The 23,768-nt window shown below is 40.2% G+C and overlaps 1 protein-coding gene across 1 annotated transcript; it reads left to right on the forward strand.

Moving 5' to 3' along the window:
* Window positions 1–940: 940 nt before the first annotated feature.
* On the forward strand, window positions 941–23,260 carry RAB4A (RAB4A, member RAS oncogene family). The gene is made up of 8 exons (XM_063329045.1): window positions 941–1,149; window positions 9,362–9,442; window positions 10,224–10,338; window positions 13,822–13,884; window positions 15,128–15,282; window positions 16,208–16,303; window positions 18,297–18,457; window positions 19,779–23,260. Exons 1-7 carry the CDS (start codon window positions 1,119–1,121, stop codon window positions 18,410–18,412), a joined length of 657 nt encoding a protein of 218 aa, XP_063185115.1. The 5' UTR covers window positions 941–1,118; the 3' UTR covers window positions 18,413–18,457; window positions 19,779–23,260.
* The last annotated feature ends 508 nt before the right edge of the window (window positions 23,261–23,768 follow it).

Consider the following 23,768-nt stretch of genomic DNA (forward strand, 5'->3'; position numbering starts at 1 on the left):
AAGGACATGGACCTGTTGGAACAGATCCAAAGGAGGGCCACGAAGATGATCAGAAGGCTGGAGCACCTCCCCTATGAGGACAGGCTGAGAGAGTTGGGGGTGTTCAGCCTGGGGAAGGCTCCAAGGAGACCTTATAGTGGCCTTCCAGTACATAAAGGGGGCCTACAGGAGAGATGGGGAGCGATTCTTTATCACGGAGTGTAGCAATAGAATGAGGGGTAACGGTTTTAAACTGAAAGAGGGGAGATTTAGATTAGATATTAGGAAGAAATTCTTTACTGTGAGGGTGGTGAGGCACTGGAACAGGTTGCCCAGGGAAGTTGTGGATGCCCCATCCCTGGAAGTGTTCAAGGCCAGGCTGGATGGGGCTTTGAGCAGCCTGGTCTAGTGGGAGGTGTCCCTGCCCATGGCAGGGGGTTGGAACTAGGTGATCTTTAAGGTCGCTTCCTAGCTAAACCACTTATAGAATCTATGATTCTGTAAGTCAGCTGGAATCAGCTCAGATTCGAGACAACGTGCCAGAACCGAGGGACTATTCCTGCTCCGCTCCCCACAGCAGCCTCCCCAGCGGCTCCAATTTCCAGGAGGAGCGGAGGGGAACCTCTGAATCATACAAACACCGTTAGCTTCCAGCGCAGGCACCGGAGCGGCACGGGGCACGTTTGCCTGAGGGACTGTTTTGTGAACACGGACACGGCCGCCACCGCCCCTCACAACCCGGCCGCGCCCCAGCCCGGGGAGGCGGAGCGACCGCTCTGTCACGTAGGCCGCGCTCGCGCTGCCGCCCCAACGGCGGCGCCGCTCTCCAGCCCCGCACGTGCGCCTTGTTTTGCTAACGGCCGCTGCGGGCGGTTGGCGGGGGGGGGGAGGGGGGTGGGTCGGAGGCGGGGCCGCTGGCCGCGAGCGCGCCACGCCTGCGCGAGGAGGCGGGGCTCCGCGCGGTACCGCCCCCCCCGGCGGCGGCGGAGGGCGAGGCGGCCTGGGTGCGCGTGCGCAGCGGTGGCCGTTGGTGGCGGGGCTGAGGCGGGCCGGGGCACCGGTGGCCTGTCCGCTTCCCTGCCGGCCCGCCCGCCTCCGCCCGACAGCATCCTCCCCGGGCAGGGCTCATCGCTCCTGATATGTCGCAGACTGCCATGTCCGAGACCTACGGTAGGAGCCGGGGGGCGGAGCGGAGTCGGGGGGGGACCCTCCTCTTCCTCCTCCCCTCCGGGGGAGCGGGCCCGGGGCCGAGCAGTCGCCTCCTGGGGAGCCCGGCTGCAGGTGGCGGCGGCTCTCCGGGCTCCGGCGGGTTTGTCTCCCCCCGGGGGATGTGCTTGTGGTGTTTTGCCCGTTCTTGTGAGGTGTGTGCACTGCGGAGCCCCGCCCCTCCCTCTGCTGCCCGGGCTGGCACGGCAGTGCGCCTGCAAAATTACCTTCCGTGGTGTGGAAATACTGACTGGAAACACAAGTGAAATCTAGGCGAGGGGACTCGAACGCTACTTGTTACGATTAAGTGAATTCCGGAGGAAAGTTGCAGTGCGTGTCCTGTGGGAGAAGCTGCTCGTTTCTTTAATTGGAGACTGTGTTCTTCTGAGGGTCAAGTTAGGATTTCGGTCCTGTTGTCTTAGATGTGCAAGCATCAAAAAGAACTGATTGTGAGAGCGAGTTAGGGGGGAAAGATCAGTGAATATGCTCAAATGTCCCTGGGTTTGCATGGATGTCTAACTGCTCCTGGTAGAAAAACATTTGAAGGAGTAAGTTGGACCGCAGGCACTGGCAGGGTGTGTCGGTGCCTGACAGGGAAGCATCAAGGAGAAGCGAGGAGTCGAAAAGGTAAGCAGAGCTAGTATTGCTGGCTAGGTGTAGGAGGCGAAAAGTAACTGAATAGTATTAATTTCTCTTCTTTATCACTTTGATACAACTTGACACAACTTTGACACAACTGTGTTTGCTTGAATCAATTTGGTTTTTCTCCCCATTCCATAAGATACAGTTCTGTAGTGTTTTGCAGTGTAAAAATGCTGTCGTACATTTAAACGTATTCAAAGCTCATGTGATGGGTTGTTGGAGAGTAGATCAAAATTGAATACTGTGATAAACCCTTTCACTTGTAATTTTCTGTCTTTGTCTGTTGCAACGTCTTATCTTCAGTAGCTGTTCAGGCTTTAGAACTGGACTTGCATCCTCTTGCTTTTAGAGCAGATTCTTGAAAATAAGGAATTGTTTGGATAATTAAAGCAAAATTGGACCCAACAACTCTAAGTGTGAGGGAGGCTGGCATGGCCATCAGGAGTTCTTACTAGTAGGCTAACTCACCTGATTCCTTCTGCTACGTAACTTAGTTTATTTTCAATACCCTAGTCATCAGTGCTTAAGATGTTTTGTCCCACTGGACAGTGCTTCACTGTACGACAGATGCACAGAACTAAGGAACAAAATAAAGCAAGAGTGTGGGGCAGCCCTTGAAGTGCAAACTTTAGGATATTAAGACCCAGCGTCTTTTTTCCGTACTATCTTGAAACATGTAAAACTTATATGTAGAAATCAGAGAGGTGTGCTTTGTAAATCTAGAGTTGAGTTTGAACTAATTTTTCATGCTCTGAACTCTAGTGATCAAGAACTCGGCTCGCTTTGGCTGTGCTTATAGTTGTGTTGGTAGTCTCTAAGCAAATGGGTTCGTAGACAACCAGAGATGACGGACAGAATTTCAGCAGTGCTCCTGTATTGATGCTGTAATAGTAAGCAAGCTAAATAGATGATTGTATCTTAAATGAGTACATTTCAACATTTTTTGCATTGTTCCAGTTATGCAAAATAGCGATTGTAAACTCACTTTAGCTGTTGATAACTTTCTGATTGTTTTAGTAACCTAGAAGACAAACTCTTAAAATTGAAGGTTTGCAGTCGTAGGTTATTTCTTCTGTTTGTTTAATTCTTGTTTGGTATGCTTCTATTTTGAGTTTCAATGTTTATTCTATTCATGCACAAGCTAAAAAAATTCTGAGCTAGAGCACTTGAGAGTGTCAAGGTTTAGAGTAGATAGAAGAATAAAAAATAAGTTAACATAAAATCTAACAATGGTCATAGCACCTCTGACCATAACATTAATCAGTATCTAATTTTGCAGTGCCCTGCCACGTATGTAGCAGCCCAATTGACAGGTCAAAGTAAACAGTATGATGTGATAAAATCATGGATCTTCTGTGTTGATGAACTCTCTGGGATTTAATGTGCTGTCCTAACAAAGGGTGCTTTGTTTCTGACCAGCTGTTACAGTGATCATCAAGGCTAATAGAAGTATTAGGGCAGTTCCCTCCAGGTGACTGAGATCAGTGGTCACTGCATCACCTCAGTGCTGGAATCCATGGAGCTTCTGCCCTTGTAGATTCTTATTCATGCATTGGATTTTTCTTCTTACTACGTAGGTTATGACCTGTTCTGATTATGTAACCTCAAGCTTTTCATCCCGTAGAGATAGGCTCAGGAAAGTGGTTGCTGGTTTGTGTTTGGTTGTTGGCTTTTTCAATGTCATTTTGCTGTCTGACTTTTTTATTACTTTAATTTTGTTGTGAGGTTTCAACATGTCTTCCCTTTGAAAGGGGGGTATTTTTTTTTTTTCAATATTATTCTCAATCCATGAGAAATAAAGAGCCTTTCCTCTGGTCTGTCCTTTCTGCCTATCATACTTCATTATCCACGTCAGTTAATTTACATATCTCTTCCTGTTGTTTTCCCTTCCCGAGCTCGTTTCTCTCTGTCAAATTCTGTCTGCTTTGAAGATTTTCTGTTCACCCAGTTTTCCCAACTATTTGTCCCTTACTGTGATTCTTGTTTCTTCCCTCGTTTCAAACCAAGGTCTGTAGTCTCTCACTGTCTTGGCACTAAATTCTTTGTTTGCAATCCGTATTTTCTCCCTGTAGATCCATATCATCAGTTGTATATCTTCTGTTCTCAGCACTCTAATCTGTTTATCCTTTTCCTATGTGATCAATTTATTTCCCTTACAAAGTGCCAATACAAAACCAAAACAATCATGAATACAAGAAAACTCCATGAATTTTGAGACTAAGTTTAGAAAGAATATTTTACTGCAACTTTTGGGAGAGGAGGATCATTCTTTAAAAAGTTTATCTTGTAACATTGTAAACAAATCTGTTATTCATAGGAAAATTATTTTAACTTGAGTTCTGAGATGCAAAGGGCCTCTCTGTAGATAGTTACCATGTAACAACACATGCGTGCTTTCTCCTCCTTCCCAGTGCAAGATGTATGCAGTTTTCTGTTATGGTTAATACAGACTGACATAAAAATAGCTTACCGTTAATAGATAAATGCAAAGCAACCTTTGGAATTTAAATGGTAGAAGAAGAAAGGTTGTACTACCTTTAAGTAAACATGATATGTAAGATTCCAGTCAAATCTCTTCAGTCCCTTCTTCCCTGTGTTTTCTCCACTAGTATCTACTACTCCCAGTCTGGGCACATAAGTTTATCAATCTCTGTCATTGTCAGAGAATGTAGGGACAGTATAGTCTTTCTTTCCGTTTGAAAATATTTGGTTTTGGTCTGGACAACTCGATTCATTCTTTTCTCCCCATCCCACCTCCCTCCACTGATCTGATGGTCTCTGCATTTATCACCCTGGCCTTCAGTTTATTTCAAATCTGATTTTATTGCTTAGAGGGCATAGCTCTTTTGTTTATAAGGAAGGAGATCTTCCCTCTTTCAAGCATTCTGTATGCAGATTGGAATAGATCTGGCTTTATCTGTTCTACCGGTTTGTCTTGTTAACTCTTTTTGCTAGAGGAAGAAGTAAGCAGGGAGAGTAGCTCCTCTATTCTGTCATAATTGAGGCAGCATATGCCAGTAGGAATGCTTCAGAGCACTGTTCCTTATGCAGACTTCTGCAAAATAGACGATGCCTAACTACTAAAAGACGCTTTTTGCATGGTGTGAATGAGAGAGTTGCCAGAGGGTCAGCATTAGTGAATGTAAGTTCTACTCTTTATCAAGGAGTTGGAAGACCAAACTGAGATTGAGGATATAATTTGGTCTCTTTTTTTTTTTTTTTTTCCTCTCTTCTGGGTTAGCAAGCATGTAAAAAACAATTTAATTCTCATTACATCTTAAAGACTAAACTGCAGTAGCTCAGAAGCTGTTCAGCTATTCCTTCTGCTGGAGTAAACTTCAGTTAAAGGAGGTTGGATGTCTGGGGGTGGTTTCTATATCAACCATCTGTTTTTGCTGGTACATGAGTCAAAGCCCACAATTGTCTCATTGTCGTGTGGTCTCCCCCTCCTTCCCCCATGTAGTTTAGCTGCTGGTGCATCTTTGGATGCCACAGTTTTACGCCTTTTCATCTATGCTAGAAAATAAGTTTTGTTCCCTGTACCCCCTACCCAGTTTGGGATCAGATGATGCATGTAGCTCACAGAGGGAAGTAAGTTGATTTTTTATATTACCTTATTTCCTTAAACAGACGTGCTATGCTTTCATCTCTTTATGCTTTCTCTAGTGCATGTCTTGTAACCCTTTTTCCTTTTGGCACAGAGTTCAGTTTTCGTCCTAAATTCTTTATGTATAATGATGATCTTATTTACAGGCAAAGTACTTTAACTTTTCTAGACCTTTTCAGTAGCCAGCATGGTAGCAAGCATTTGTAACATCTGAATGATGTTGCTTTTCCATGAAGGAGGAACAACAGAATTCAAAAGAAAAACTTCTCTAGGGTGACAGCCTTGGCAGCTGACTGGAATGTTGGAGCTCAGAGCCGCTTTGTCAATCGCAAACAAAACCCAAAAAAAGCCGAGCTGTGAAATGAAGTTACTTAACTCCTCTGGGAAGAGTGGGAAGAAGACACCAAGAAGAAAAACAAGAGCAATTAAGCAGTAGCGCAGACACGAGAATGAGAGTTGCATTTGGTGAAATTGCAAAGAATTAATATATAAAAGTTTTTCCCGATGCAAGTATGCGGTGGTGTTACAGTTGGGCTGAAAGAAGCCATCTGTCCAGTCTCATTCCGTTTCTGTGTTTCTGAATTTTTAGGTACATCTGTACAGTTCAAAGAAAAGAGAAGCTATTTCATGTCCTAAATCAAGCAATAAAAAAAAAAAGTTATAAAACTGTAATTTATGTGGTTCCTGTTACCATACAGAATGACATGATAAGAAAGAAGTTCCAGAATAACAAAATGAAAAATGTTCTCCCTATTCTTACCTGGTATTACCTTACTCATTAATATGCTAGGCGGTGAACTTAAAAACTTGTTAAATATGGATATTTGTGACTTTTGGTATTGGCAAATCCCTTTTCTTGTCCTTCCTTGCAGTTGATTAAATGTGCAAAGTATTCCATATTTCCTGAAATGTGTTATCCAGTGCTTGTGGATAAACTGTTAACTGTGGATAAGTCTTTTGCTATTTTGAACAATTTACATAAAATTGGAGTTTAAACTGAGAGAAGTACAATTACATTTGTGAATGTTACTTCAAAGTGTCATTAACCCTATGAATCGACATGTGTTTAGAAACATTGCTGCCTCCTTTGATGCAGAAAGGTTTTGATTTTTTTATTGTAAGATTTTGATAGTTCCATTGTATGGTAGAATAAATCACATTTCTCTTACTCTCATACTGTAAACAAGTGAATTGTAACTGGCCTTTTCAAGTTTTACCTTAGAAAACCTGTTTGCTATTTTGCCGGAGGGAAATCTATTTTTTTGCCTACTAAGTAAGCAGGTGTTGAATCAGCATCTAAGTAATTTGTTTGTAGGAAAGATTCCCTTTTAAAGTTGTCTGGCACAATAGAATCTTGACAGGAATTGGGAGTCTATTATAACGTGCTGCTAAAATCAATTCAGACATGAATATAAAATCCCCAAATATCACTCTTGCTTTCAGAGCAAAATATAAAGCACTTCAACTTGAAACACCTCAGGAAAAATACACTGCTGTTCTGAAGCTATTCCAGATTCATCCCTGACAGCGACACTGTTGTCTCAATTTCTCACTGGCCTGAAGCCTGTCTGCATACAATGGAGAGGCGTGTTAAATTTGCTGTTCAGTATGGGTTTGTGGGTTGCAGAAGTATGGCTTCATGAATCACATTTAACAACCAATTCTTACAGTCACAGAGCAAATTAGTATACGAATGGAGATTTGGGTTTATTCTTTTCCTGGTTTAGTTTGACAGTAGCTGTTATGCTACTGTCAATAATAGGAGTCTTCCATGGAAAAAAGGAAGGTAGACTTGAATTTTGTAGTTGTTTTTAAGAAAAAAATCTGACAAACCAGATACATAGGAGAATGAGTTTTAACTGGATTTCAGATTTATTTTTGGGAAAAAGTGCAGAAAGCAGAAGCAGATTATTTTAATTGTGACTGTCTCAGAACATCTCACATCTTGAGGAGCTCTCTGAAAGTGGTAAAACCAGTGAGATTACACCCACCCACAGTAGTTTAAATGTATGAAAATGTACACAAGGCAGCTAACTAGTGGTATTTGGTCCATAAGAAGAGAAACTTGGCTTTCTTTCAGAGATGAATTTTTTCTTAACCTAACACTTTGGGGCTATTTATGATATCTACATTTTATACTAACAGTGAAGACTTGATAGAATGAAGCATTCTCGGCTCCAGTGTGTTTTACAGTTGAGATGACATGAAGGGACCTTCTTTACAGGAGATAACACACAAAATTTTCACAACCTGAAGCAAAATCCTTTTTGTAGCTATTTTTTTTTTTTATCTAGAAAGCATGAGCAGCTGGGTGGGGGCGTGAAGAATGAGAGGAGTTTGGAACAGAATGTCTTGAGCGTGTAAATGGTCATATTTGTAAGCAAGAAACAGCAATCTCTTTCTGAGAAGGGTAGAATACAGAATCTATACCAAGACACAACATTTGAAACAAGAAAAATCATGCAAAGCTAAAATGTAAAAAAGCTAAAATCTTTAGTAAAACACTACCTCATTTTAAATATGAATAAAATTTGGAGGACGGGTGAATACAAAGGATGGTGGATGTTCCCAGGTCTTGTAGCCATCTGTTTTGCTATTGACTTTTCATCAGTGGGAATTTTCTTACTGTATGAGAAACTTGCTTTTTGCTTTTACCATTGCTAGGGGGTGTTTATGATGTACCATAACAAATAACAATTCCTGCATGAAATGAAATGAGCACGTAGATTTCTGTGCATGTTAAATCCAGTTTGTAAAACTAAAGACTCAAACGAGGTTCTGATGGAGTAACATATCAGTGCTTTGACTTGCTTAGCATAGTCTAATTTATTTTTTACTCTGCCATTCCCTGGGCCAATATCTGTGTAACCCATTTGACAGCTTTGAACACTGTTAATGAAATTATTTTTATTTTTGTTGATATTGCAAACTTAATCCTTTTCATCGTATGCTTACCTGATGACTTCTGGAGATGTGCTATGTTTGTAAGAGAAACTGTGCAATAAAGTTGTAAAGATGACTGTAAAAAATGCTGCTGCTGGTAAAATAAATAGTGATTCTTTCATGAACTGTAAAGGTTGCCTTGATGGCTATATATTAGGGGAAGCAATTGTAAACTTTTTAATCACGTTTTATCAGTGTATGTGTTTGACAATGGTAAGACAAAGAAGCTTTCTTCAGTCTGTAGCCAAACTGAAAGCAGATCTGGGAAGGCAGTATTAAAGCATTATATGTAACTGTTAAAACAATACAAATGGACCGTAAATCTTGAATACATGCATTGCTAATGAACTCTGATATAAACTCTTAAACACGTAAAGCAGCAGAAGTACCTCTATCTTAGTTTACTATGTGGAGGAAATGTAAAAGCAGGTATCTTGGAATAAAAATTGCTTTTTGTCTGCAAATTTTGTAGAAAAATATTGTAGTTGTTCCAGCTTTAAAGGTATTAAAATGAAGTATGAATATTAAGCAGTTAATATAGAGAAGTTCAAAGTAATGTGAACGAAATAAAAAATATAAAAATTTTTAAAAGTACAAAAGCATACAAATTTGAAGAAACAACGTCATTATATAGGGCATTTGTACTTACGTACCCTTCAAACAGGTTGCTGGAATACAAACCAACCATATACCTGTAATTCAGCCTATTTTAACTGAATTCAGATTCAGCCATTTCCGTCTCTTCTTGTCATTGTTCTATCTCTATAAACAAATAGCATTCTTAGCTCGTACTTTGTAACATCACTATTAAATACATTGGGTTGTTCTTCAGATTTATTGTTATTTTGCTGATTTTGTCATCTATTCCCTTATCTTTGAAATAACAGGTAGTAGAGAATAGCTGACTTGTGTACTTGGTCTCGTGGCAAAAATGTGAGTGCATACTAAAATCTAGCAAGTATTTTTTTGTCTTTCAATCTTCAGATTTCCTGTTTAAGTTCTTGGTCATAGGAAATGCTGGAACTGGAAAGTCCTGTTTACTACATCAATTTATTGAAAAGAAATGTAAGTATATGTGAGCACAGTAAGAGTTCTCCATTGCTTTGTACCATGGAAGGCTCTGCCTACAAGCGTATCTATTCTTTGTATTGAAGTTTCCATAATTCTCTTATGTATATAGATGAGGATTTTGACTGAGAATTATGTTCAGAACCATGCTGTAAATCTTTATTGATCTCTAATCAAAAGCCTGATACTGAGCAGTATTCTCTATTACTCTCAAATAAGCATAACAGGATGGTGATGAAAATACAGACTTTTTGTGAGAAATATATCTTGCAGCTATAAGCTTCCCTAGATATTAGATATTTAGTAAGGGCAGTTGTATATTGCTGAGAATCCGTGATATCAACAGCGTACATAAAGCAAGTATCTTTGTGTTTTAAAGAAGAAGTAGATCTTGCTTATTCATGGGCAAGACTGTGTCTTTTTGTGTTCTGCTTTTCCATGAATTTTAGTTTTAAATTGCGTCAAAGTATTAGAAAACACAGTTGGAAAAAAGCGTACAAAAGTTTTCTTGCCTTTTATTAATGTGAACTAGGAATGATTTGATTAAGGCAGGCCTTCCTAGTAGTAATTTTGAATAGAATAAGCTGTTCAAAAGTTGTGAGACTGTTTATTTCTGCATGGTGGCAGTACACTTGTGAGTACCACTGAATTTGGTTTTTTAGGAAGTAGTTTGTAACTTGAACACTGAGGACGTCTGATTATACCTAAATTGGATTATGTAAAAACTAATTATTCACTCTATTCTCCAATTAAGTCTGGCTTTATTTCTTTTTTGTAGTCAAAGATGACTCAAATCATACTATAGGAGTGGAATTTGGTTCGAAGATCATAAATGTTGGTGGTAAATATGTAAAATTGCAGATATGGGATACAGCAGGACAAGAGAGATTCAGGTACCTTTTAAATCATTTTATTAAGTGTTACTTATTAAATTGTTGCTGTGGGTGTTGGGTATTATTTTCTTGGGCAGTGGAATTGTTTGTCTGCTTTCATGTTATTAACTAGGCCAGATCTTCCAATTTGAACACAGAGACATAGATCCATTGATTTCAGTAAAGCAACACTGCCTTGCCGGATCTAAGGTTCTACCCTTTCACTGAGTATTTTCTGTGGTAGCTAAGGTATTTGAGTAGAATATGTGGCTAAAAGCTTGTTCACCAGCCAAACTCAGAATAGTTTTTTAAATAACTGTGTACTTAACTCTGTGTTTAGAAGACCTTCTATTGGTTGGACTAAGTAAATGCCAGGAAGATGTAAGCTTTTCAAAATCTGCATGAGAACAATTTAATAGTATAACATTATTTTATTAGAGGAGAGGAAAAAAGAATCAGTTGTCAAGTTCATTTGGCTAAATACACTTCTAGAAAGACTGAGATCTCTTAAGTTTCTTAAAGAAAAAGCAACGTATTTGCCAGCTTAGAACCCCCAATGTACTTTTAATGCAGTATTTTAACTGTGTCATCCATCTGAGGCGTAGATCAAATTCAGTAGAGATCTAATATATTCCTGAGTACATTCACTGTCAAATAGGACATTGGGGGGTTTTTTTATATTTTGGAGGGGAGGGGACTTGGGGGTTTCTTTGATTTGGGGGGTGGGGGCAATGGTTGACAAAGATGAGCATGGTGGTAGAAGTCTGAGTATCATAGAGTCATAGAATCATAGGGTTGGAAGGGACCTCTGGAGATCATCTAGTCCAACCCCCCTGCCAGAGCAGGGTCACCTAGAGCAGGTTACACAGGAACACGTCCAGGTGGGTTTTGAATGTCTCCAGAGTTGGAGACTCCACCACCTCTCTGGGCAGCCTGTTCCAGTGCTCTGCCACCCTCAGGGTAAAGAAGTTCCTCCTCATGTTTAGGTGGAATTTCCTATGCTCAAGTTTGTGCCCATTGCCTCTTGTCCTGTCCCCGGGCACCACTGAAAAGAGCCTGGCCCCATCCTCCTGACACCCACCCTTTAAGTATTTATAAGCGTTGATAAGGTCACCCCTCAGACGTCTTTTTTCCAGGCTGAAGAGACCCAAATCCTTCAGCCTTTCCTCATAAGAGAGGTGTTCCAGTCCCCTAATCATCTTTGTAGCCCTCCGCTGCACCCTTTCCAGCAGTTCCCCGTCCCTCTTGAACCGGGGAGCCCAGAACTGGACACAGTACTCCAGGTGCGGCCTCACCAAGGCAGAGTAGAGGGGGAGGATGACCTCCCTTGACCTGCTGGCCACGCTCTTCTTGATGCACCCCAGGATGCCATTGGCCTTCTTGGCCACAAGGGCACATTGCTGACTCATGGTCATCCTGTTGTCCACCAGGACTCCCAGGTCTCTTTCCACAGAGCTGCTCTCCAGCAGGTTAGCACCCAACCTGTACTGGTGCATGGGGTTGTTCCTCCCCAGGTGCAGCACCCTACACTTGCCCTTGTTGAACTTCATAAGGTTTCTCTCTGCCCAGATCTCCAACCTGTCCAGGTCTCTCTGTATGGCGGCACAGCCTTCCGGTGTGTCAGCCACCCCACCCAGCTTGGTGTCATCAGCAAACTTGCTGAGGGTGCACTCTATCCCCTCATCCAGGTCATTGATGAATATGTTGAACAGGACTGGACCCAGTACTGACCCCTGGGGAACACCACTCGTCACTGGTCTCCAACTAGACTCTGTGCCCCTAATCACAACCCTCTGAGCTCTATCTTTCAACCAGTTTTCTATCCACCCCACTGTCCATTCATCTAACCCACACTTCCTAAGCTTCCCTATGAGGATGCTGTGGGAGACCGTGTCAAACGCCTTGCTTAAGTCAAGGTAGACCACATCTACCGCCCTCCCCTCATCTATCCATCTAGTCATGCCATCGTAGAAGGCTATCAGGTTAGTCAGACATGATTTCCCCTTGGTGAATCCATGCTGAGTACTTCTGATAGCTTTCCTTTCCTCCACGTGCCTTGAGATGACACCCAGAACGAGCTGTTCCATCATCTTTCCAGGGATGGAGGTGAGGCTGACCGGCCTGTAGTTCCCCGGCTCCTCCTTCTTGCCTTTCTTGAAGACTGGAGTGACATTGGCTTTCCTCCAGTCCGCAGGCACCTCGCCTGTTCTCCAGGACTTTTCAAAGATGATGGAGAGCGGCCCAGCAATGACTTCTGCCAGCTCCCTCAGCACTCTCAGGTGCATCCCATCAGGGCCCATGGACTTGTGAATATCTAGATGATCTAATTGGTCCCTCACTCGCTCCTCCTCAACCCAAGGGAAGTCGTCTTCTTTCCCTGTTACTTTATTCAATGCCTGGGACTCCTGAGAGCTGGGCCGAGCAGAAAAGACCGAAGCAAAGAAGGCATTCAGTAACTCTGCCTTCTCCACATCCTCCGTCACCATGACTCCTGCCTCATTCAGCAGTGGGCCTACAACTTCTCTGGTCTTCCTTTTGCTTCCAATATACTTGTAGAAGCTCTTTTTGTTGTGCTTGATGTCCCTAGCCAGGTCTAATTCCAAGGCGGCCTTGGCTTTCCTTGTTTCATCCCTGCACGCTCGGGTGGCATTCTTGTAATCCTCCCAAGGGGTCAGTCCCTTCTTCCACTTATTATAAACTTCCTTCTTCCACTTGAGCTTTTTCTGAAGCTCCCTGCTCAACCATGCAGGTCTCCTGCGTCCCTTGGCCGAGTAATAGGCAGCAATCCAGATAAATGTCCTGTATTAGACAACTTTGGCTACATCTGTGACCAGGTAAAGCTGGGCAGTGCCATGTAGTCTCCATTAATGAGATCTCTTCAATGTGTGGGCCAGATATCCTGGCATTCTGAGGAGCTCTGTACTTTCAGAGGCTTGTGCAAATTCTGCTCTTTCAGGTTCAAAGTGTTCACAGAATTGCAGGTCCTTTTTTTCCTGTTGCTTTTTTATAATCTTATTCTTTTCTTTTTAAGGCTGATCACACCTCTGCATACGTAGCAGATGGTTTTCTTCTTCCTCTACCTTTTGAAGGATTCTTTGCTTTGCTTTCCTTGTCTCCTCCTGTTCAACTTAAGGAGCCTTAATTTGTTCAATTATAGCTATTTTCTCCTCAAACATACGTTACTTATGCTGTTTTCAAGCCACAGATACCACCATCAGTTCCCCTTCTGTATCAGGCCATATAGCATGATGATATGCATAGCTTCAGCAGCACGCAGGTCATAATGGACTTTGAGAAGGCTTGTATAGATATATTTAGTGAAAGTGCTTTGTCAAAAGTCGTAAATAGTCTACTACTGCACAGCTGATAATGTTATCTAAAACCCACATTTTATTTTAAATATGTAAATGACAATTCTGTTTCATAATATACATTGCATTATATTAACACAGATTTGAAACAATGAAGATATTACAGAAATGTACATCTGTGATTCTATTTCAGGTCTGTAACAAGGAGTTACTATAGAGGAGCTGCAGGTGCTTTGCTTGTCTATGATATAACCAGGTAAGAAGGCTAGCAACTCTTTTGCTTATAGACTACCAGATACAATTAATGCATAATGATTCGTCCCCAAGTATCTAGTCCTCTAACAGAGAATGAGCAGGAAGAAAAAAAATAAGTATAAAAAGTACTTCTGTTTTAGTGCGTATTTAAGTTTTGGAACTTGCTTACATGAGATATTGTGAATGTCATAAATGTAAAGTCTCAAAGGGTTAGAAAAAAACATGGGAATTGGCCCACCAGTAGCTGATCTAATCATGGTGGACTACATGCCACCACTGGGTCAGGAAGCCTTGCGACAGAAACTAAGAGCAGACCTTAGCCACTTTTAATCAAGTTGGTACGCCCCTATTTGTGGAAAGTGCTTATTAGCATGCTGGTATTACAGGTGATCCTCTGGAGAAGCTACATCTACCTACATGGTCCTTAACTGTAGCCCAAAATTCTCTTCATCTCTGCATCTTTCAATATTTTAATATTGTAGGCAGCCAATAGAATACCTTACCATTACACATTTCCACATCTTTTCCTGGCCGTCATTGACTGATATTCATCAGATAAGTTTTGTGTTGGTTAACAATGATTTGCTGGATCTGTTGCTTTTTGTCCTGTGAGTGGACTGTTCTCTGAGCAGTCTTTGAAATCTGTGGTTTGTGCTTAAGGTCAGTTGGACTCACAGTTGGACTCATGTGTCAGTCTTAACTGCTTGAAGGTTTTGTCTCTAACTACCACTACAGTGACTAATGGTGTGTGCAGGGCAACTGCCTGTGATATTATTGGTCTTGACACAAACATGAAAGTTCAGGCATGCAATTCTACATAAATGTAGTAAATTCTTACAATCCCACCTGAAACTTAAGTATCAGTTGAATTCCATATTAAACAATAACTCATTCTGTTATCCCAAAATTTCATGCACAAAAGGGCAAAACTAGATTAGTACTTAAAATTGTAGTTTTTCATGTTAACAGGGTATTTTATAATTTTATAATTGTGTGTATTTATTTATATATTGTGGTTGATTTAATTTTGCTTTTTCAAAACTTTAAGCTTTTAAATAATTTTATGAAGGAACTTGATACTCTTCCCAGTTCATAGCTGGCATATTGAGATGTGTAGGTGACTTGCCTGACTAGCAGCAATTTGTTGTTTGCCAGAAATACAGATTTTCCTTCTGAGTTTTAGTTCAGTGATCTGTTCATGAGAAATTAGTGTGTTCTAATAAAGCATGTCATTTTCTACATAGCCGAGAAACCTACAATGCACTTACTAATTGGCTGACGGATGCAAGAATGTTAGCAAGTCAAAATATTGTGATAATACTGTGTGGAAACAAAAAAGATCTTGATGCAGATCGTGAAGTTACTTTTTTAGAAGCATCCCGGTTTGCACAAGAAAATGGTAAGTAGTAAAAAGTCTTCATGTAGCATTCAAAGATGCTTAATAATTAAAGTATTTTCTTTCTTCTGCAGTTAGGGAGTACTTTGCCCACAGTGACTTGTCAAATGTCTACAGAAAAGAGAGTTCTGTCAGTACTTGAGGCATAGAGAGGGGACAGTGCCTGCAGTGAGAACTACATGTACTATTTAAGTCTCATTACCAGTGATTCTTCCAGTCACAGCTGCTACTGAAAGAATACCTTCTGTGTAGAGATATATTCCCTAGGGAATGTAATACAACTTCAGCTATTGCCTTGCCTCCAAAGGACTGAGGAGAAAATGAAGAGCATGATTTCCTAGTTTTCAGCATCTTGTAGATTCTGTAGATCATAGACAAGGTTGGATGGGCTCTGCTGCAGTTGGAAGCCGTGAATTTTACTCATGGGAAACTGAGTTCAGGGCATGGCATGGATACAGAGGACTATTACCTAGTCTGTAGTATTCAGCATGTCCAGTCTGAGGACACATTTCTGTGGCAGCTAAAGCCAGTCTCAGTTTGAGCTTCTCTGCTGCAGTCCTGCCATCAGTAAAAAATGGTTTTGCATTTATAAATCAATTATAGATATTTTATTTCTGCCTACTGTGGCTGCTGGCTGTCCTGCATGTAACTTTCTATTAATGGGAAACTGTGTGAAGTTCTTTGGTTTCATGCACCATTTTATATGCACAGCCCAGGTTATTATCTTTGGATTCAACTTTCTAGGGTTAATGTATTTCAGAGGAAGTTTTTTATGGTTTTGCCATCAAAAGCTAATTTTTCCAAACCATACTATTTGACAATAGTTCTCCTTAAGAAAATTGTTATTGTTCCTACCTTTCATGCTTTGAATTAGCATATCACATATTCCAGACTTGTTTTGAGAATGTTTTTCTGGTGTCAAATGCAGAGCTGATGTTCTTGGAAACAAGTGCACTAACAGGGGAAAATGTTGAAGAGGCCTTTGTACAGTGTGCAAGAAAAATACTCAATAAAATTGAATCAGGTAAATTGAGATTTATTTTCTTTTAGTGTGTTTGTTGTTTTTTGTCCTGAAAACTAAAAGTGCATGTGGAAATACTGCCATTCAAAGTTCTCTAATAGAATTGACTCAAAGAACCAAAATTTCATTGTGGTAAAATAACCCATTTGGTTTATAGCTACTTCCCATATGTTTTAATAGGAATGGACTTCTAAGTTAGATCGGTATAACTAAAAGGGCAGGGTGGTGTGAATTATAGATGTTTTTACAAAGTGTTTACCTTAACAGTCAGCTCCAAGTGTAGGCTGTGCATTCTGTGAGTTTATGTCCCTACAAACATCAAGCCTGACATTAGACAGTTTTAGCAATGCAGAATAAAAACCTAGAGTCAGGGAAGACATAACTTTTAATTCTGCTTCTCATATGTAGAAGGAAATATAGTGAAGAGAATTTGACTGTAATACTGAAAATTTCAGGGATGTTTCCTAGCAACTGTGCTTCTCTGAAGTGACCTTGCCTCTTGGTTGAAACTATTTTTACTTTTGCAGATCTAGAAATATACCAGAAGCTTCTCAGCTCAAGTGGGCAGGTTTCCATCAGAGACAGGCTCCTAAGTGTTAGGTGTCATTACAGCTAATTTGCATTCCAGTTTTCCTCTCTTCTCTTCTAGTTGTTTGGTATCTTCAAAATTTTAAATATTGGCCATATTGAAAAGTCTGTCTCAGACTCTAATTACATATTTTGAATGCCAAACACAAATTTTTAGATTAAAAGAATATGGTATTTTCATAGAAATTTCCTGATTGCTGCATCAAATCAGTGCCAAACAGCAGCTTCCATTTTAAACAAACAAAACAAAAAAACAAACCAAAAAGCAAAGTATAGCTAGTTTCATATGATACTGTAGTTCTGTGACTGATGTAAAGAGTCATTACCATAGCAGAAGTCAATCCTGTTTTCTGTGAGCTGCTCCTGTTTCCTTTGTACCAGCACATATGCACTGAGTCATGGAAAAATTGAAACTTCTTTACAGAACCTATGGAGGTCTCTAGTCCAGCTTCCTGTTCACATTCAGGTTCAAAGTGAGAGCAAGTTGTCCGAGGCTCATTGAGGCACATCTTGAGACTCTCCAGGAACTGAAATTCCACAGCCCCTCTGGACAGTGTGTCCCAGTGCTAACCAATTGCTGCTATCTACCTCGTTGGTCGCCAGCCTGTACCAATGCTTGGGGTTGTTCCATCACAGGTGCAGAGCTCTGCATGTGTAGTTGCTGAATTTCATCAGGTTCCTGCTGGCCTGTTCCTTTAGTTCAGCCAAGGTCTTTTCTGAATGACAGCCCTACCCTCGAGCTCTCAACTGGTCCCTTCAACGTGGTGTCATCTGCTAACTTACAAAGGGCTCACATGTGCAATGAACCTAAGTGATCTGAATTATTCAGAGGGATTCTTTGTTTTGGTTTGGGTTTTTTTTTTTATTTTTTATAGACTAAATGCTTCTAATCTTGGCTGGTCCACCATACAGCCCTAAGAATATTTCTGAAGGCACAGGGTATGGAGTAGGCAGAAATGGATACCAGAAATAGGGAAGGCTGAGGTAATTTCCTCTGGGGGCAATGCTTTATGGAATCCTACTGTCAGATAGATCCATTTTTGTTTGGCTTGGTATCTACAGTACTACTTTCTTTGCGTATTAGTCTCTGAAAGCAGGTATGTTTTAAGTGTTGGCAGAAAACATTTTGGATATTTCCTTTGTTAGAAGTAGTTAGTGCAAATACATTTCTCATTGCAGCCTAACTCAGAGACAAACTGCTTTGTCACTGTGATTAAGGGCACGTTTGAAATTACAGGAGAAAATGGTAAAGGTTTGGAATTGCCTAAAAGTAAACAGAATTGCAATAGAGATCTCCGTAACTAGAGCAGAACATCATTATGCATTTTTTACCTAATGTTGTTAGTTAAATTGGAATATATTATTTGCAAGTGATCCATCTTCTTGTGACCGTTTTGTTTCTCATCAGGAGAATTGGATCCAGAAAGAATGGGCTCAGGTATTCAGTATGGAGATGCTGCCTTGAGACAGCTGAGATCACCACGCAGAGCACAAGCACAAAGTGCTCAAGAATGTGGGTGTTAAAGAAACGAAACACAAATTCCCAAATATTCATTTTAGATACAGAAGGTAAGATTACAATGATCTCAGGGTTTTGGGTACGTTACCATATTTCATAAATGTGCTGCATGGAGTGCTTGGCTTTTTCAGTTAGCCTGTAAAGTAGCATAGAATATAGTTAAATAATGCACAGTAGAATGGATTTTTTTTATATGCTTTGATTTTTCTTCTACCATCTACCCACTAAAGCAAGACTAGCGCTCTTATTTAAGTATTTATAGACATTTGCTTACTCTGAGTAATGCCGCGGGAAAACACTTTCAAATTCTGTATTCATGAAATGCATTATAGCCCTAATTACCTAATGCACTGTAGAGAAGATTAATCATTTCTGTTGTATCGTGGAGAAATATTACTAGAAATGAGAATTCACAAAATGTATGATGCAGTATCTTGTCTTTTCTGAAAATACAAAGTTTAAAGACTGAGACTTGAAAAGTAAAGATAATACTGGATTTCAAACTTCCACTGACTTTTTTTTCTGCCTAAAACCAGCCCAAAGTGATTCCAACTCCTGTCTGCTATGAGCAGAAATGTCAACAAGAGAATAGTAGTATTTGCTGCTTAAGCAGTGTTGTCATCTAAAGTAGCTCTGCTAGGGCTGCTGTGGCCTGTGGAATGGGTGTGCAGTCTTCTAAAAGTCTTCCAAAGGCATTCTTCAGAGGAAGTGAGGAACAGATTTTTCCCTCTAGCAGTGGTAGGGGAAGAGACCTAAAAGTGACACGACCTACTTCCAAGAACAGCTTGGTGGTTAGTCTTTCTTATAAATAGTTGTCCTCAAGGCACCTCTCAATATTCATGGATTTTCCTTAACACCTTGCAGTATGTAAGTGGCTGTTAGGACAGTCCTTTCTCCCTCACTCTATGAGGGTTAATTAAGGAATTGCTGTATTGTTAATTATTCTTATATAATTAGTCCTTATTTCTCTAATAAGAAGACAGCAATGTCAAATTAAACAAGTACTGCAGGCATAGTTACTGCATCATTTTTACCGTATTCGTTTTTTATCAGTTTGAGCAGTGCACACCAGCAGAAGCTTTACAGAACGTTAAATAAAGCATTCTCATGTTTTGTTCTATATTCTGGGAGCTTAGCTCCTAAAGCTCAGACTTTTCAATAATGGATAGGAATCCTTGAACTGCTTTCCTCCCTTATTTTCCTCCTATAAAACATCATCCTTCAACTAAGAGACTGCTGTAAAAAGGCATTAATTTAGTCTAGTTTTGGTATGACTCTACAGGAGTGAATATTTATTGATCTTATTTCAGGAGTTGAGTTTGCAGATTGATCGGATGTAGGTAATTAATGGAGTTCTTGTGTATTTTCCAGCTGTCCTTGCAAATGGCGTTTGAAGAAACAGACGAAGCTTGAAGGCTATGCAGTTTTTAAAAACATCTTTCCGCTATCTACGAACAAAGCAGACCACTGCTGACAGAAAGGTGTACCCTGTGATGTGGGGCAGGAGTGTTCACATGACACAAAAGTCTGCAAAGCAAACTTGATAATTTGGTGGACAATATTAAGACTCATAGCTGTATGTAAACATTTTCCATTACCTATTTTTGTTCTTTCGCCTCTGGTTTAAAGCATTGCTATATACTGTAAATAATGTAATAGTAAATTTACAAAGCATGGTATACTTATGTATGCTGATAGAATGTTGCACTATGAGCAGTTTAATAGTTTATTTTTTTATCATATAAACAAATTTAACTGAGGTAGGCTTTGTCATGTTTGTTTGTTGCACAATAGTTTATATTTATGACCTGAATTATAAAACCACTGGCACTGTCAATGAGGGGCAGTTGTTTTATTTTTCTCTTACTTCAGTTTGCCACATTCTAATAAGCTGTTGACATGACTGATTCTCAACATATGGTTAGGACCCATATTTATGTTTACTAATATGTCAAGTTCAAAAAGTAACTTTCATTGATGTTCACATATTCTGTTTTATCACAGTTATTTAATAACTTCTGAAGCTTTTAGCAAATTTCAAAAGTTTAGAAAAAATACTTCTAAGTCTCTCAAATGGCTGTTGACTGACTGGGATTTTGGAATTTTCTGTTTTCTTGGTCCTGATGTTTTCTATAGCGCTGGCATCATGAAGGTGGGATGTATATGTGAACAGAACTGTACATCTTCTGTGTGTGTTGTAATTCTAGGGCAGGGGCATGGGCTTACGGGGAATTGTCACAGCAGGAGTTCTCCTAACCTCTTATCACAAATGGAGCAGTCAGCACATAGAAATATGATCTCTGTTGAAGCATAGTACAGACTGAACCCAAATGAGGAGTTCTAAAGTAGCCTGAATGCATGAAATTTAAAATACTCATTTATTTTTTCTTAAACACTCATAAATTACAATTAAGAACTTGAATTTTAAAATTAGATTTGAAAATTGGGAACTTGCAGTCTGGCTTGCTGGAGCTCTACTTTTGAACTTCATGTGAGCGCACTGTATGTAATGCTGTCCACATTGCCCCCAGGAGACTTGTGTGATGGAAGGAAAAAAAAACAAGTGTACTACTTAAGTAGTTCTTTCTTCCTGTGAAACTCATCGAGGGGAATTTCAGCCTTGGTACTGATTTTTTTTTTTCCTATGTTAAAACACACAATTCAGACTTTCTTTCCTGCCCCCATTTTATTGTGGGGAAGAGGCACGGGGCAAGAGACTAGGAATCCTGTCCTCATTTCTCAGTGGGAGACTGAAGAGGAAGAAACTTGCACAGGGTCCAAGAGGGAGGACTGAACCACAAGTATTGCATATCATTTTTATGGTGCCATGACAACTAATCAGGTAAGAGACCTGGGGCTTTTGTTGTGCCAGATAAGGAGCTGCAGAATTAAGCTGGTGTTTCTGGAGGTAGCTGAATTGAGGAGGGGCGATTTCACTTGCACTGATGGAGATCGCTAGTGACATTTTTACGTAGTTACTCGTAAAACCAGAAATGGGATGCCTCCTTGGAAGTGCAAATCAACACAAAATAATTAATTTGATCAGAACCTAGTATTGAAATTCCAAGGTCAAACATGCTCTATTATTTTCTATATATGAATCGTTTGTATTTGAGGGTCACCTGTCAAATGCACGTTTAAAAACTAAACCAGGAAACTGAACTGGTGCTGTAATTTAGAGGGCAGTTAAAGCACAAGAGCAAAGCAAGAATGCTACACAGAGATGTACCATATTTTGTGGAATTTGTGTTTAAAGCTGTTACCTTTATGCTGACACTTTTGGTTCAAATGGATGCTTAGCTGAAAATTAGACATTTTAGGTGATCTCTGAATTAAAAGGAATTCATTTTGCTTCATACTTTAAAAGCCTGGGTTTTGTTTTAAAAAGGCTGTTGATTCTAAAGACTTTGATGTTATAGTTCTCTCCTACATATCTTATTAAGATTTCAGATTGGATTTGTAACAATTGTTCCCAAGGAGTATTCTCTTCCTGGTAAGAGTGTAAAGTATTTTTGAAGCAGCTTAACTGTGCATTTAGCAGAATATCAAAGAACTCCAATGAAACTTACCTGTCTTAATCCTTACACAACTTGTTTTGGCTTCCACTACTCAGGACTGGAAGTAATTACCAAAAGCAAGTCCTGAGAAGTAGACATTTGATGAAGTTGTCTCCACAACCAGTCTAAATGGCATATTAACAACTGAGATGTTTTTCTGCCAGAGTTGGGGAGGGAAGGGTGTTTGTTTCAAAACCCAAACCAGTTCTGGAATGCTGGGAAAAGATGGTATTTTTGGAAGTCTGTTCCCCCCCGCCCCACTTACCACAATCTAATCAGGTTTCTTGGTACACTCACAAAAGTGAAAGCTGGGTACTTATTTATCAGCTAAGACATAGCACAAGTAAAGCTAAAGGTCTGTCTCTTGTCACTGTTACGATGGTTGAAGTGGGCTTGGCTGCTGATCAAAACTTCTTTCCATTATCACAGTAGCAGCTGAAAGGAGCAGGGGACTGTTACTTAATTCCATTGCTTTTAAATAGAAATGTTAGGAGTTTGGCAGGGATTTTCTTATACTTCTTCCCGTCCTTTTCCCTTTCCATACAAGACTGGCCTCTTTTGTATACTTGGTTCTTATGATCGTTGTAGTCAAGTGTCTGTGGTTAAGAAGCAGTAAGCACAGTTTCATTCTTTCTATAACCGACTGTCTTAAGCTGTCCCCTTCCTACCTGGAAGGAGAGAGTAGCGTCATTATAATGAGTTTTGACATGTTTTTACCTTTTTTTTTTTTAATGTATACTCTTACTGTATACACATTAACCAGGTTAATGTGCACATTTTGTAGTATTGCAACCTTTTATGCGTATCTACTGACATTTTAAAAAGAAACTTTCTAAAAGCGCAACTCCCGAGGAAAATACTGTTGGAAGCAATAGCTCTCACCAGTGCAAGCTATATTGTTTACTGTTTCTCCTCTGAGGGTTTTTTATTTCTGAAAATAAAAATCATGCCCATAACAGCCCTAGAGTAGATTAAGCTTTAGCATTATAGTTCATACAGCAAACCAAACCTAGCTCACCTAAACAAACAGTAAGTGGTAAATAGTTTAAGTTATGTATGTTTTTAGTGTAAAATTCTTACTTTACCAAAGCGAGATGGCTTGGAGTTTTACATGAAATAATACTGGGTACCTGTATCCTAGAATTTATTGGATGTGGAGCTTTAGCTGTTCAGATCTTTAAAAGATTTAAATGTCTTATTAAAGCCTATGTCTTGCCTTTTAATCAGTCTGTTGGCCTACACTATTTCATTTAATGCTTGTATCAGCACCAAATAAAGAATCTTTCTTGATTTTTCTAGGTGTCTCACAGCAAATTCTATTTACTTGTACAGGTTTTGCCTGGTAAGTGAAGTCTATAACATGGCAAGTGTTAGACGGCCATGAAAAAATACTGACTGTGCAATGAATTCAGAAGTACGGGGTAAGGAAAGGAGCAGCAGCTGCTGCTCCAGGAGCTCGAGTGCTTCAGTGTATTTCCCGGGAGCAGGGCCCTCCTTGCACTCTCTGGTAGCAGCTTTGCCCATGGCATGGGAGGGCCCCAACCCTGCAACAGTGTTGCTGCCACCCCCTGTTAGAGAGGAACAATATACCACTTCCCTTTGCGTGTCCTTCAGAGGTTATGGCTGCAAAGGCACAGGCACTTCCCTTCTGTCAGTCTGAGATGGGTCTGTCTAGAGCTCGGAGAACATAGCTTCAGAAGTTTAGCTTTTTTAAAGCACTAAACAAGGGGAAAATACAGAATGTATTTGCACTCACAACTTCTCCAGGCTATTAGGCAACTCACAGTTGACCCAGCTCTTGACT

This window comes from Chroicocephalus ridibundus, chromosome 3, assembly GCF_963924245.1.
Source record: "Chroicocephalus ridibundus chromosome 3, bChrRid1.1, whole genome shotgun sequence".
In the NCBI taxonomy this organism is placed as follows: domain Eukaryota; kingdom Metazoa; phylum Chordata; class Aves; order Charadriiformes; family Laridae; genus Chroicocephalus; species Chroicocephalus ridibundus.